At 38.5% G+C, this 15,975-nt stretch overlaps 3 protein-coding genes across 3 annotated transcripts; 2 read left to right on the forward strand and 1 right to left on the reverse strand.

The window, feature by feature from the left end:
* The first annotated feature begins 2,099 nt into the window (after positions 1 to 2,099).
* On the forward strand, positions 2,100 to 6,153 carry mrpl48 (mitochondrial ribosomal protein L48). Its single transcript, XM_063014187.1, has 8 exons — positions 2,100 to 2,234; positions 3,804 to 3,856; positions 4,045 to 4,079; positions 4,198 to 4,280; positions 4,374 to 4,543; positions 4,856 to 4,958; positions 5,560 to 5,649; positions 5,997 to 6,153. The coding sequence occupies exons 1-8, from the start codon at positions 2,214 to 2,216 to the stop codon at positions 6,069 to 6,071; spliced, it is 630 nt and encodes a 209-aa protein (XP_062870257.1). The 5' UTR covers positions 2,100 to 2,213; the 3' UTR covers positions 6,072 to 6,153.
* A 989-nt stretch (positions 6,154 to 7,142) lies between these two features.
* Positions 7,143 to 10,765, forward strand: dnajb13 (DnaJ heat shock protein family (Hsp40) member B13). The gene is made up of 8 exons (XM_063014833.1): positions 7,143 to 7,273; positions 7,501 to 7,604; positions 9,020 to 9,181; positions 9,272 to 9,429; positions 9,539 to 9,652; positions 9,778 to 9,891; positions 10,023 to 10,099; positions 10,551 to 10,765. Exons 1-8 carry the CDS (start codon positions 7,206 to 7,208, stop codon positions 10,702 to 10,704), a joined length of 951 nt encoding a protein of 316 aa, XP_062870903.1. The 5' UTR covers positions 7,143 to 7,205; the 3' UTR covers positions 10,705 to 10,765.
* Positions 10,766 to 10,831: 66 nt separating this feature from the next.
* ucp2 (uncoupling protein 2) lies at positions 10,832 to 15,191 on the reverse strand. The gene is made up of 8 exons (XM_063014834.1): positions 15,098 to 15,191; positions 14,799 to 14,949; positions 12,625 to 12,845; positions 12,064 to 12,271; positions 11,686 to 11,883; positions 11,507 to 11,608; positions 11,240 to 11,420; positions 10,832 to 11,120 (listed from the first exon to the last, which is right to left on the reverse strand). The coding sequence occupies exons 3-8, from the start codon at positions 12,748 to 12,750 to the stop codon at positions 11,006 to 11,008; spliced, it is 930 nt and encodes a 309-aa protein (XP_062870904.1). The 5' UTR covers positions 12,751 to 12,845; positions 14,799 to 14,949; positions 15,098 to 15,191; the 3' UTR covers positions 10,832 to 11,005.
* Positions 15,192 to 15,975: the final 784 nt, after the last annotated feature.

Genomic DNA, 15,975 nt, shown 5'->3' on the forward strand with positions numbered 1-15,975 from the left:
TTATTATATTGTTGTTGTAAAACACAATATATTGTATATTAAAATAAATCTGTATTTTATGTAATGTTATACCATTATTATTATTGAATAATTAAAAAAAATCTATTATTAAATACATTTAATATTTAAATAATTAAATATGTTATATGGAACCATGTAATAATTATAATAGTGCTACTGATGATAATGACGATGTTTATATAACCTATAAATTAGATTTTTTTTAAACTTTAATATTAATACTTTACTTTTATCATTATGAAATAATTATAATATGTAAATATGTTATATATTAATATTCCAATTAACTTAAAAAAAAGAAACATTAAAAAATAAATAGATATAAAAAAAAAAGGTTGAGACTGACAGTATTGACTACATGTAATAAATAAATAATTACACAGCAAATCTGGAGTGATCCACTACGCTGAAGCGAGGGAGTGAGCGAGTGATCAGTATAGATCAGAGAGGCGGGATCTACTTCTGATCCACTCGGGTTTGGTTGACTCGCTCAGGAGCCACGTCATGCTGCCATTACGTCATCGCTCTTTAAAAGCGCAAGGGTCATCATGGTGCCAGTCCGAGTGCCAGCGTCACCAGGTTAAAACCCTGTAATGAACTAACATACATGTGAGTCAGACACACAACCACCGTCTCATTTCCAGCACTGCACACTACTGGTATAAGTATTATGATGGAAAAGAAGAAGTGGCTACTACACTGTAGAAACATGACATTAGTTGGTCAAATGTGGTTTTAGAAAAGACAAAGCCTTTATTATTTCAGCACAATGCATTAAAATAAGTGAAAAATAGATCAAATCTGATAAATGACACGAATATTTACCAGTTAGCTGAGTTGTCGGCATGGTTGAGCAGCTAGATTTTTATCCCCCAGTCTAGTCGTGTCCAATTACCCTGATTGCGTCCTCTATACTGATTCGACCCTTCACCGCTGACCGAGGACGCCTCTCAACTGACATACGCCCCCTCCGGCACGTACAGTCAGTACAGACTGCATTTTTCACCTGCACGAGTCGATTTCATACACTTGACAGGGACTGTGCACGGAGGGCCACACCCCCATCAGCATTATTCCTCAGCCCTGTGCAGGCGCCATCAGTCAGCCAGCAGGGGCCGCAGTCGCACCAGTTATGATGGCCTATGATCCGACTTTTTTACCCTCTAACCCTGAACAACAGCCAATCGTTGTTCATACAGCCGCCCGGCCTAGTCGGAGAGGCAGAGCTGAGGTTCGAAAAGATGTATTTCAAACCCCAACTCTGGTGAGCTAGCATACTTTACCGCCGCGCCACCTGAGCGGCTGAAAGTGACTTTTGTCTTAAATGAACTACCATGGAGCAGTAAGTAAAATGGGTGACACACAGCGACTAAGTTTGATCCTACTAAAGTTTGGCATGTTCTTCCTGTGACTTCTTGATTTCTTCCAGACACTTTCGGTTTGTCACAACTCCCAAGGACATGTAGAAGGTGGACTGACTGCTCTAAATCGCATTTAGTAAATACGTAAATGTGTGCGTAAGTGGATGAATGTCTTAAGGCTGACGCTCTGTTCAGGGTGTGCTCCTGTGTTGCAGTGTTTTTGGGTGGTGCCTGACCTGGTTAGTGAAATAAATGAATGAAATGTAAATATGTGGAAAACTGAAGAGTGTAGTAGACCCTACTATAGATTGGTACCCCGGCCAGAGAGCATTTTTCTTGCACTTTGTGTCAAGATGGCACCGGATCCACTGCAACCCTGATCCAGATAAAGCAATCACTGAAGATACATGAATGAATAAGTTGTCCTCTTGGGCACTCCAAAGTGCAATCAGGTGGCATATCGGTATATTACGCATGCCCACTACTGCTGCATACCCACTACTGCTGGGATCCAGGGTTTAAATCCCCACCAGTGCTATCAGCTTGTCGTTGTGTGTTACTGCATTGCGCCCAGTGACTTTGAGAAACAAGGCCCACTGTGACCTTGACCAGGATAAAGCGGTGGTGGTAAACAAAACATAAAAATTAAATGAGATTTCCCCGAACCGCTAGAGGGCGACAGAGATTCTTTGCCATAATCTATTGGAAGCACGAGGCAAATACGAGCGGAGGAAATGCCGTTTACTGATTGTAACTAAGGTGTTAATTTTACATGTTTATTCATTATTTATTCGGCTTTCTTGTTGGAGTTTAAACTTGAAAATTGAGGCAATGAATACATTAACCAAAAAGGTAAAACCGTTTTCATGTTAATAACGCACTCATTGCATGCTTTATAAAGGTCATTTCTCATGTGTCAGAAGGTTCAGACAGAATCCCAAATACATCTGAGTTGCGAGATGTAGTTCACTATACAGAGTGTATGCGTTATAATTACTGACCCTATGTAGGGCAGTTATGTAGGGGAAGAGGATGGGTTTGGAATTCAGCCTAAGTGTGAGTTTAGTGCTATGTTCAGTGATGTTTGGGCCAATGTACATGATAAATTGCCTGTCAGTCCCATGTAAACTAACTGCTAAAGTTATTCTTTCGGTTTAATATATACGGCCATATACAGTATGTGCACCTAGTCAAAAGTATGTGGACGCTCAAATATTACACTTATACGTTCTGGTAAAAGATCCAACTCAAAACAAAGCATGTTAACATGCAGGGTGACCTCTCTTCTGGAATAGCTTTTTACTAAGTTTTGAAACATGACTGTGGGTCCTTTCTGTGTGGTGTTTGCATGTTCTCCCCGTGTCTACGTGGGTTTCCTCCGGGTGCTCCGGTTTCCTCCCACAGTCCAAAGACATGCAAGTGAGGTGAATTGGAGCCACTAAATTGTCCATGACTGTGTTCGATGTAACCTTGTGAACTGTTGAACCTTGTGTAATGAGTAACAACCGTTCCTGTCATGAATGTAACCTGTCATAAGTGTGAAACATGACGTTAAAATACTAATAAACAAACATAGTGATATCAGGCACTAATGTAATTTGAGAAGACCTAGTATGCAAGCGTCATTACAGTTTAACCCAAATGTGTTAAAGAAGACTAATAAATTGACCTTTCTGTATAGTAAATTACATTTTAAAGTGAATTACTATAGGGTTTTTTCTCTGAATTAAAAATAAAGCTTTGCATTTGTACCATAACTGTTAGTCTTTGAAAATATTAGGACTTGGAGAAGTTGGAACTTTACCCCAGAAGGCTGTTATATTCAACGTGTGCTCTTTAGAAACTTTACTACAGGGGTTAGGCTGTAGCAATGATCACTACACAATGTACCACAGTCCAGTTCTTTATTAATCCCCCTTTACCAATGCACAGTACCCAATAGTGCGGTATGTTTTTAAATCTGCCGTCCCACATTTAGTAGCTGTTTCCATTGCCAAGTGACCTGTACTTTTAAGTAAGTCCCTGTGTTAAATTTGGTTACCCTTCTTGACTAGGGACTAATTGTGCCTAACGGGCTGAATGGATGGGCAGTAAAGTCCCATATTTAAATCCCAGCTTCAAAAGATTACATTAAACAGTGCAGTGAAAAAGCTTAAACAGAGCTACAGAAAATTAAACACAACAACCACAGCAGGGCAAACTGAAAATCATATATCATGGCTTGGTTTGCTCTCAGCCTGTAGTGGGGAACGCTGTCATAAGAACATGAAACTGCATGGCATTGACCATTCAAAACTAAAGCCATGGATCCTAATCCACAACTCCTGATGTTGCTTCCAGAGGCAGTAGTAAATGTTGTAACCATTTATGGTTTTATATGCTACAACTACACAGCTCTCAACAGTCCTGTTCTTTTTGCAGGTTTTGCTTATCCAGAATGCTCGGGCACTGGTCCAGGCTGTATCACTCATTCGGTAGGTCTGCTTTGTCTATAGTTTATTGAATTGTTTATGTTTAACCCCATAAACTCCACAGACTTACTGGCAGGTCAAAAATTCACATTCACATAACATTCAATTATAAAAAATAAACTAAAATATTAATTAATAATAATTATGTAATTATTAATTTGTTTTAATCACTGTTTTCTTTTTCATTTTAGCACCCCTGTATTAAAACAACCAGTGCCACAACCAGGTAGTCTGACTAAACCAATAAAATAATTATAAAAGAAAATCATGCATTTCATTATTTATTTCTGAATGACGCTGTTCCATTAATACTGTCCGTTAATGTAAGCTGTGCTTTGTTTTAGTCGTCTTATTGCCGGACAGACAGTACAAATCAATGCCCACACATGGAATCGGTCGATACAAGTACCTTCTTCCAAAAGAGCTGGTAAGACTTAAAACTGAATGAATATTGTCTTTGAAATCTGATTAATAATATTTCATAAAAGTTTAATAGTGAACGTTTAAATGACTTGCACAGCAAAAGAAGAAGAAGGAGAAAGTTCAGATGAAGCAGATCAAGGCTGCGACAGATACGGATTATGGTGTGTTGAATGTGAGGGTATCTGGTTATGACATGACTCTGGTGGAGCATTTCTCCCAATACATCCATAACCTTTGCAATCGCCTTGACATTAAAGTGGATGAAAGGTAAGTAGCACCCTCTGGTGTAGTACAGTTATTAACATTTTATTATCATTTTTGCATTGAATATCTAGTGAAATATAGTGCCCTGAGGAGTATTTATCTTGGAATGTTTTTACTTAAATAATTGCCTATCGTTTGCATACATTTGACTAAGTTTACTTTTCACATTAGAAGTGTACCTAATACCACTGCCAATACCACCTTAATAGCTACTACAGCCCATAGTCTTTTTTTTTTTTTTTAGGAATTAAGTAATTTTGGTTTGTTTAGCAGATATTGAATAAATGTTTTAAACCCTGCTTTTTCTTTTTCAAGCTATGCATTGCCAACTAAGAGCACAGAGGTCATGGTCATGCCCGAGCAGGGCACCAAGATGCATATTGATGTGATTCTGAAAACTCATGAGCGGGTCGTTCAGGTGAAGTCACTTCACATTTTAGACTAAAGTCTTACACTACAACTACGATGAGTGGAAGTCACTTGAAGTGAATGTTTTGTATCACTTTGCATGGTGAATTTTATTTTTTTAACTGAATAAATAAATAAAATAAATAAATAATAAGATAATAAATAAGGATTAAAGCGTACTTCTTTAAAAAAAAAAGCATTAAAGGTACAGTAATTGTTTTTAAGTTTATTGTGAACTTTCCAGCTATCAACTAACCACTTGCAGATTTTTTTACTGGTAGAGACATTGTAGTGCAAATATAATAGGATTGAGGACTTTCAAAAACTGCATCAAAACATAATTATATTGCCACAATGCTTGAGAGTAGGGCGTGTGACAAACACATATGTGACTGTCTTAACTGTTTGCCTCCAAACATTCTTCTGATGGTTGTGGCCTTATAATTAAATATTTGTTTAAGCTTACCATAAAACTCTTCTTCAGAGGGGTGCAACAGTAAAACACACTAGGCAAGCACTGCTAAAATCCTGAGCTTTCAAATTTACATCTCAATTCTGCCACTGGCTGGTACTTTAATGTTTAATGTGAACCTTTTGTGCTTTGTTTTTAGATAAGCCAAATGAGGGCAACGCTGGCTCCAGTTTTTTTGGAGGTTCTTTTGAAAAACCAGCCAGAGGGAGTTCAGCTCTTAGTAAACGAGGTAAGTGCAACAGTATGTGTTACTTTATTATTTGTATTGTTTAGGCATTTTATTTAAGTGGTTTAGTGGACAGAAAGATTAGTGTGTGAATTACATTCTTAGTGGAACATACTACATTAGTGATATTTACCCCAGTTTGTTTATTGTGGGCACAAACTGGAGTATTTTTTTAAATCTTGTGTAGACTTGTGTAGTTTACATTGCATTCCCTGTGGCATCATTTTAAATACATTTTTGCATTTCTATGGTTTTAATTAAAATTCAGTTGTTAATATCATCAGTTCAAGGATTTTGTTTAAGGTGTTTTAGTGCTGTATTAAATAATTACCTTTTGTTTTTATTTTTAGCACACCGAGGCAGAATACAAGACCCGGTTTAAGACAAGACCAGAACTCGAGGGACTTCTAGCACAAATGAGTTAAAAATGGCTTGTCTTATTTGTTCATGATGTGATTGAATGTAAACACCATGTGTGATTATGTGCTAATAAATGTGTGATCTGTACTTCTTGTACTGTTTTTTATTCATGGTAAATTTATAATATCACTACACTACACTACAGAGTTTCTAGGAGCCTTTCACCCACTGCAACCCAGCCCATGATGAAGTCAAGTCAAATGTAATTGTATAGTGCTTTTTTCAATGGACATTGAAATTTATTTGCACATCTTCATACAACCACTCTCTCACTCAAGCATAAAATCATCATTTTTGAAACTGAACTGGTATCTCCACATAGCACAGTCACTTTATATATTCATATTCACCCATAATTTATTCTATTTTATTTATCTTGAAATTTATACTTCAAATTGTACTGGTTGTCCTGTGTAAATATCCATATGTTTATGTAAATACTTTTGCTTCTTTTTATCTTTGGAGAGTGTCAAACTAAATTTTGTTGTACGCAAGTATAATGACAATAAAGGTTCTTCTTCTTCGTTGTCTCAAAGCAACTTTACAGAATCCAGGACCGACAGACCAAAAACCCCTGTTGAGCAAGCCGAGGGCAACAGTGGCATTTTATTTGGGTTTTAGTTAAGAAATCTATTGTTTCTGTGCAAATAAAAAATAGGTGTTGTTTTATATGTGCTAATATTTTGTAACCTGTGTGAAAATTAGGGCAGTGATAGTTCAGTGGTTAAGGTACTGGATTAGTAATCAAAAGGTTGCCGGTTCAAGACCCACCACCACCAAGTTGCCACTGTTGGGCCCCTGAGCAAGGCCCTTAACCCTCAATTGCTTAAAATCATGTTCAGTCATAACTGTAAGTCGCGTTGGATAAAAGCGTCTGCTAAATGTAAATGTAAAATTAGATTTTGCGCAGGTGTTAATGCAGCCTCTTACCATCTTTAAATTTTTTTTTTTAGGAATTTCTTCAGTAGTTTGAACGCGTTTGTAAAGCTAATAATCATGAATGAACTACATTGCCCAGAAATCCAAGCGAGCGGTGTCACCATAGCAACCTAGAAACGCTCTGAAACGCTAGCGACGCTTTGCTTTTTTGTTATCAGTCAGGAATGTGCCACCTTGTTTAAATCTCTAATAAACTAACAATGGGTAAAGATTATTATTCTGTGCTGGAACTCAACCGAGATGCAACGGACGCCGACATTAAAAAGTCGTAAGAAACATTGTTATTGTTTTTTGTAGTACTTAAATCAAGCTGCACCTACTTCAACGTTGGTTGAGTCCCGAATAGCTTTAACTTTAGTATATAAGCGCCTTACATAGGGTGTGAATTATAGGTTTGTACACCCTACCTAGTGTACTCTATATTGTGGAGTTAGCTATTTGGAACTCGGACTGCGTTTGGACAGTTTTTGATAATAAGTACTTTTTTGACATCAGGTATCGTCGACTGGCGTTGAAATATCATCCTGATAATAACAGCCAGCCAGGTGCATATGAGACATTTAACCAGCTTGCTGAAGCTTATGATGTCCTCAGCGACCGTAAGTGGGATGTAAAGTTTATATTTACAGTTTAACGTTTACAATAAACTACTGAGAAACATGATGTGATTTGTGATAGTAGTGTTAGATTATTAATTACACCGATCAGCCATATACACTTACTGTCCATTTTATCAGCTCCACTTACCATATAGAAGCACTTTGTAGTTTTACAATTACTGATTGTAGTCCATCTGTTTCTCTGCATGCTTTGTTTGGTCAGGACTCTCCCAGGGCCACTACAGCACTGCAGTGACACTGACATGGTGGTGGTGTGTTAGTGTGTGTTGTGCTGGTATGAGTGGATAAGACACAGCAGTGCTGGTGGAGTTTTTAAACACCTCACTGTCACTGCTGGACTGAGAATAGTCCACCAACCAAATATATCCAGCCAACAGAGCCCCGTAGGCAGCGTCCTGTGACCACTGATGAAGGTCTAGAAGATGACCAACTCAAACAGCAGCAATAGATTAGCGATCGTCTCTGACTTTACATCTACAAGGTGGACCAACTAGGTAGGAGTGTCTAATAGAGTGGACAGTGAATGGACACGGTATTTAAAAACTCCAGCAGCGCTGCTGTGTCTAATCCACTCATACCAGCACGACACACACTTTCACACCACCACCATGTCAGTGTCACTGCAGTGCTGAGAATGATCCATCACCTAAATAATACCTGCTCTGTAGTGGTCCTGTGGCTGATCGGTGTATTTCTGCATTTTTTTTCCTGTTTCATTAACATATTTACACATACCATAAAAATAACCTTCACAAATTAAAATTCTTACAAGTTTGTTGTGGGTTTTCTAAAAACATGGCAATATCTGCTGGGTCAAAAACACGTACACCAGTTTAGATTATTAATTTGGTGGTGCAAAACGTTCTACAGTATAATGCCATTCAGTTTTAAGACATTGACATGACATTCCTTATTAATCATTATAACAGACACTGGCACTACATTGTATCCCAATGGTGTCCACACCAAACTTTATGGACTTCTCTTTTTCTCTTAATGGAATTGCAGTTGTGAAACTGGAAAGGGTTTTCTCACAACAGTTGTCTATATATCACACATGTAGTATTAAGAATAGCTATTACTGGCCTTCTTCCTCCACTAGGCACTATGCATTAATTCAGGTAGCTTTTAGCTGCCATGCCATCAACTAATAAAAACCTCAGAAGATGTGTATCCACTACACCAAAGTCCAATGATCCAGTGCTCTACACCACTCCTGCCAGCACTTGGCATTTTAGCACATTATTTTTAGGCTTATGTCCAGCTGCCAAGCCATGGAAACCCAGTTTGTAAAGAACAGTCCTTGCGCTGACATTATGTTCAGATTTAGAATTGGTGGTTAATTTTTAATCTGTAGGTCATTTTAAATAAGCATTAACAATGTATCACTGCAGCTCGGAAAAAGGCCACTTATGATAAGTTTGGAGAAGAAGGCCTGAAAGGTGGAATCCCACAGGAATCAGCGGCTAGTGGAGCCTGGTCATCAGGGTATGTTTACCATGGAAATCCTGAGAAAATATTCAGACAGTTTTTTGGAGGGAACAATCCTTTTGCTGGTAAGTTTTTTTCTTCAGACACAAAACTTGTTCTTTGTATTGATATTTAAGCTGAATTTTGATTTGTGAGATTCATTACTGTCTCCTCAGATTTTTATACTTCAGACAACAATGAAGTGGACATTGGTTTTGGAGGCCTTCGTGGACGAGGGGTAAAAAAGCAGGATCCACCCATCGAGCGTGACCTGCATTTAGCCCTAGAGGACCTTTTTTATGGATGCACGAAAAAGATGAAGATATCCCGACGTGTACGTGTTACTGAATATTGAAATTGGATATAACCTTATACCAGTAATAGGGCTGCAAGTATTAAATGTACACTTCCAATAACAACAGTAGTATATTTATTTTATTTAGATCATGAATGAAGATGGTCACACATCCAGCATCAAAGACAAGATTTTAACCATTACTGTGAAACCAGGTTGGAATGATGGAACACGGATTACATTCGCCAAAGAGGGAGATCAGGTGTGTCTATAGTAAAACTATTTGTTTGCGTTTTTCTTATCCTGCCTATGTACATGTGTATATGAAAACTATTTATAATAAAACTAAACAGCAAGTACAATTGAATGTCTAAATATTTCTCACAGGGCCCAAACAGCATCCCAGCAGACATTATTTTCATTGTTCGCCAGAAGCCCCATCCCCACTTTACCCGTCGAAATGATGACTTGATTTACACTGAAAATATCTCACTTGAGAAGGTGAGGCTAATCTTTTGAACTAACTGTAAGTGCTTACGTGCAGATTCACAGTATCTGAGGGGCATGAGCATTTGCTTTAGGTAAATGGAGATAATTTGAGGAAGGTTGTTGATCATCTTGATTTTCCTCAGGCGCTGACTGGGTTTTCAGTGGATGTAGAGACACTAGAAGGCAGACTTCTCAGCATTCCCATTAATGATATTGTACAGTGAGTACCTGTAAATAGTCATTTGTTTCTATACAGATGCTTTAAGATCTTTTTCTTGTTGTATTTTAGAACTTAAAATTTTCATACAGATATGAGTGGCATTATTGTCATAGTAGGTTACAACTGTTCCTCTCTGTGAAAATAATTGGAACACCTACAATCAAGAATGAGTCATTTTATAACTACGTGGGTTTCAGAAAATATGTTGGGTAAAAATATACATATAGAAACTTTTGTCATGGCCTCGAACCATTGGAGATTCCAGCCATAGCAGACTAGTGCAATTTACCACTGCGCCACCCAAACGCCCACTTGACCATCACATTTTTTGTAAAAACTTGACAAAAAGCAGTAGTGAAATATTGATTGCTGTGCTAAAATGTTCTTTGGGCATGCGACACAACATAACTGTTAAACTAATGAAAAATCTTGTAACTTGTATTCCCTTTAGTCCACAGTACAGCAAGGTGGTGACTGGTGAGGGAATGCCTTTATCCAGCAACCCATCTGCTAAAGGGGATCTCATAATCCAATTTAATACCCACTACCCCGAGAAACTCTCTCCAGAGAGAAGGCAGTTCATCAAGCAAGCACTCAACATGTGATTCCACACTAACCTTCAGAAAATGCATGATGCATGATTTCATTATTAAATGTTCCATTCTATTTCATGTTTAAATAAGAACACTGTACTTGGCCATACCATTATGTTCTGAGAAATAAAAACACAGCTTTATTTTCTAAAAGCTTTATTAGCAGGCTTTAAAAATCTTTAAAAAAGACAAGGGAAAAAAAGCAAAGCATGAAGGGTTCCTATCCTGGGATTTGCTTAATTAAAATAAAATTAAAATCTAGTGCTAAAAGAGAGGGGGAAGAAAGCAAGCACCTGAATGGCAATAGCCGGACCTAAAGAGGAGTAGCATAGTTATGACGAGCTGCCATCATCGCACGTTTTAGCTGTTCGTATGTGACGAACATCACCACGTTCCAGGAGCCCAGCCTAAGGAATGAAGGCATGAACCTGAAGGAGGGGTTAAAAAATTAAAATTAAAAACTGCAGTGTATCAATGAGTCTAAGACTGATATTGTAATGCGAGAAAGTTATTACTGATGCATTTAAAAAAAAAAATTTTTTTTTACCCCTTGTAAAAGGCCATTGGTCCCTCTTTGGTCAGCATGGCCACAGCACAGTTTATGGCACTTCTGTACTGGCCATGGGCAGAGTTCATGTATCTTGTTTTCACAACATCAACTGGAGAAGCAATGATAGTGGTACAGAAACCAGCTCCAAATGCAGATGTAAAGTGGCATGGAAGGTCATCTGTGGAGAAGTGGATAAAACCTCAACACTCTTGCTAAAACAGTATGTAGTGGAACACAATATTTAACTATGTAGCTCAGTCTTACCAGTCATGGGTGTGGATTGCAGAAGAGCATCTTTAATGAGGTCATAGGTCACCAGCTCGGTACAGTTCACGATGGCATTGCGAGCAACGTTTGGGCCAGTTCCTGAAAAGGGTATAAAAATTCAGCAATGCTTGCTCAGCTGTTTATGATGTGCTAATTTATAAGCATCAAATGGTTACCTTTCCACAGCCCACGAATGCCTTCCTCTTTAGCGATGGCTCGATAGGCGTCCATGGTGCCACTGTAACGTTTGTTGGCAGGACCAGAGCTAACCTGAGCTTGAAAACGAACCTTCACAACATCTGTAGGTTGGGCCAGAGCAACTGCCATCGCTCCAGTGGTGCAACCAGCCAAAAGGCGACTGCCAACACCCACATCTATTAAAAAGGGTCGAGTCAGGTTCTCAAATGGAACATAAGATCTTAGTTTTTGTATCATGCACGGACAAGTTTTTGGGAAACTCAACTAGCAAAGAAGCCTCTGAAGTACCAAGTAAGATAATTGGTCTAAACATCACAGGCTCATTAACAATGGAGTCTGAAAAAGCATAAACGTACGATCTGATCCTCTGGTGTAAAACTGCTTGACTGAGTCGTAGAGGCCAATGCGGACTGACGCAAAGCTCATCTGGCGCTGCAGTCCAGCCACCAGCCCGTTGTAGAGACTCCTCGGTCCCTCTGTGCGCACCATGGTGGTAATGGTGCCAAACACGCCACGGTACTTCACTGAACTCACGTTCACGGTACCAGCGGTCTCCCCTTGGATCTGTACAAAACAAAATGGGCATGGAAAGACTTTACAGACACTGGGAGGTCTCCAGTAACAGGGTGTCCATGACGCAGTAATCCAATATCTGCCAGGGTCCTAGGACTTAAACATCAGCTCCAGGATCAGCTTGCATGGAAGAAAAGGAATCAGGAATCAAGAGGGGAAAGAAAATGGGGAAATACAATGTCAGTGTGTGTGTCTAGAAGTATTTGGAGATTAAAATCAGTCATTCTGGCATGATAACTGCCCCAGCTGCTTGGAAGAAAGCATTGTCGAAAAAATGTTAGCATTTTAAAGGCACTCCTTCCTGTTGCCACTGGGGAAAGACATCAAATCTAATAAAGACCTACCTGGAGCCTGACTTTGGCAGTATCCAGTGGAAAGGTGAAGAGGTCAGCGATGCAGGCTGCAGTTCCAGCACCGACAAACTTTACAGCAGCAGTCGGGGGCACGTCCACAGGTTTAAAGCCAACCATTTTGGTATGAGCAGGTGTTGCAGGAATGTTTAGACGGAAATGGATGTCTTGATGACCAATGATGTGAAAACAAGATAGGTAAACTCTACCCTGATCTGGGGAAGAGGAAAAAAAAAAAAACAACCCAAAGGCACTTAGATTATTAACTTAAAACATTAGTGCATTCATATATTTGCGAAAATAGTGAAGGAATTCCACATATTTTCCACGATATTGCCAAAATAGTGTACCGTACTGTGTACAGAGTGCAAGGAAAAATACTGCACTCATACAGGGTAAAACATCCTTTTATAGGTGAAGCTCGAAGAAGCACCTAAACAGTTGAGCTTATATCAAATGTCTATAAGTGTCAAACGGTATTGATTTGGCATTACAGTTTATGCCATGGTATAAACAGTTCTGTGCATAACCAATATGACAAGATCCAGGTATTTCTTTATTTATTAGGATTTTAACGGCATGTTTTACACATTCATGACAGAAACGGTAGTTACTCATTACACAAGATTCATCAGTTCACAAGTTCTAGGTCAAACACAGTCATGGACAATGCTATATCTCCAATCCACCTCAGTTGCATGTCTTTGCACTGTGGGAAAACTCCACACAGAAAGGACCCAGACCGCCCCAACTGGGGATTTTTACTATGGATAAGTGTCAAACGATACAGATTTGGCATTACAGTTTATGCCATGGTATAGATAGTTATATGCATAAACAATATGACCAGATCCAGATATAGTTACTGTAATATAAAATGTCATGTAACGTGATGTAGACATTCTATATCACCCACCCCTACAGTAAAACTAATTTTGCAGCCTTTGCATTTTAATAACTGATCATTTCATTAATGGCCGTTTTTCATAAGGTTTCAGAATACGCATTAAAATTATTAAAATGATTGTTTATGAAACGGAGAGTTCCGGTCCTAAAATCTGATTGGCTGAGCCGCGTTCGAAGCCGTCGTAAAATCCCCGATATACGCACACCTATGACCACCTCACATCATTCCATATTAATACGCCACTGAAAAGAAAAAGTACAAACTTGGTTGAACACTATTTTAGGTCATGTACTATACATGGAAATGTCCAGATTAATATAAACAGTAATCCTAATCATTACGCGGGTGTTTCGTTTAAGAAATAGCGTAAGTGTGTTTGTGGAGGAATGTTTATTGCGAATGTTATGTTCGCCCTCATTTTGCCTAGCAACACTGTTAACGGACTACCTGATTTCGCGGAAGAATGCTTTTTGTAAGTGTTTTTGTAAATAAAAACATTTATAAATTGAACATTGTTGTATTTTATTATACTTTATGTTGACTGCCGTTTTATAAAAGCAATAAGCCACGAGAGACCGTGCGTTACTGCTATGATTTTATCACGGCGTGATAAAAATCACAGTAACGCAGTCTCTCATGGCTTATTGCAAATTATTTCCATTATTTATCAATTGGTGTATGAGCTACAATTTTGATCAAATCCCCACTAAATGTAATTCTTAATTTATTCACACCATTCCTATAACAGCCCATGAGTGTGGGTAAATTTGATTTCAAATGTATTTGAAACCTATTTAAAGTGCTTTTAACTTGAATTTTTGTCACCTTAAGTATTTAGATTGGGTACTGTAAAGGCATCCACATTGGTCTGTTATATACCAGGGGAACATCGTGTACCCTCTGAACAAAAACAAGTGCTCGGGGGGGGGGGGGGGGGGGGGGGGGGCGCATTAGCCTCACCCTCTGCGGAAGTTTAGTTACAGGCTGATTCTGCCGGTTTGCTTATCATAGCGCCACACAAGTTACATAAAGAAGTGCTGTCGTCAGAGAGCGTCTCAACCAGGGAATATGGGAAGTGAACATTTCTGACACGTCAATACCGTTGGTCACCAGCTATACATTTAAAAGGGAAACATTACTTATATTCGAGTTCTGCAAAGTGACCACGAAATCTGTCCTGTTTATCCATTTAATGTGACACTGCTGTTGGAAAGTTGGGTTGAATTATAGGTTACACAGAGACATCCTGTAGTTAACATACCTTGATTAAACAAACCCCAGGCAACGCAGCCAGAGAAAATCAAGATTCTCTAAAAGCGTCCCTCTGGTTGAAATGACTTTCAACTATAATCTCGTTGCCGTGTTCTTCCATAGAAAATCGTTCAGAAAACGGACACCTAAAAAACATACTCCTGAGAAAGGAAGAACAAGAACAGTCAATGTAAACAAACCTGCCAGCACAACCAGCTCGACTGTTTACCGGTCGAGTTCTGTTTTACTTCATATATGTACGTTAACAATCATGTAAAGCAGTCAAAAAATTGAAGAAGTAATACTTACAATGAAAAAGACAAGAAAAGTTAAATAAGTGCAAGATATAAACCGGGTTTTTCTGAAAAAAAGATCCGCTCACCGCAGAACAGAAATAACAGCTCAACAGTAAACCAGGAACAAAGAGCAGCTGGCTTTATAACCCCCTCGGCGTGACGTCATTCACCACCCCCACGCGCAAGCCACATGTTCCGATAACTCGCGTGCAAGCAGATCTTCCGGCGTGGTGTAGAGAAAAACACCTCTGCATCCACGCTGTGCTATAGCATTCAGTGTTCACCATTAGATTCATTCTATTCTATTCATTTCATCTTTTTTTTGTTTCTTCACAGAAAGCCAGTGCAGACAGTGGCAACTAACACTTGTTTTGGCAATTCCTTAGCTTAAAAAAGACAAGTGATGTGCATCTACAATTACACAGAGGCATGTAGATAGTAAAACAATGGTATATAATTTCATGTTTTTGAGAAAGTAAGCAAGTGTAATCCAATAATAACACCAAACCTCCAACAAAGTATAGAGGTCGAAGCATCATGAAATGTTGCAAAAGTGCTGGGGCATTACATATAAGATGAATACTGTATTTATAAAACAATGTACCACAACATAGTACATTGAGGTAATCTCTTCTGTACTAGAAGGTAATCTCATGTGCCAAAAAATTTATGTGAAGAAAAGATAGACATTTCATGATAACATCAAAAACCTTTCTGATAGCCTAGTGGTTAAGGTACTGGACTATTAATCAAAATGCTTAAATAGGCATTTAAACTTTTTTTTAAGCACTGAAATTAAAGAAGGCAGATAGTGAGACATGGGGGGTAATTTTAATCATCTGTACACATTATTTAATAATTACATAATTGAAAGTAACTTAATTGAGTGTG

The sequence above is a fragment of the Trichomycterus rosablanca genome, chromosome 18 (genome assembly GCF_030014385.1).
Source record: "Trichomycterus rosablanca isolate fTriRos1 chromosome 18, fTriRos1.hap1, whole genome shotgun sequence".
NCBI lineage: Eukaryota > Metazoa > Chordata > Actinopteri > Siluriformes > Trichomycteridae > Trichomycterus > Trichomycterus rosablanca.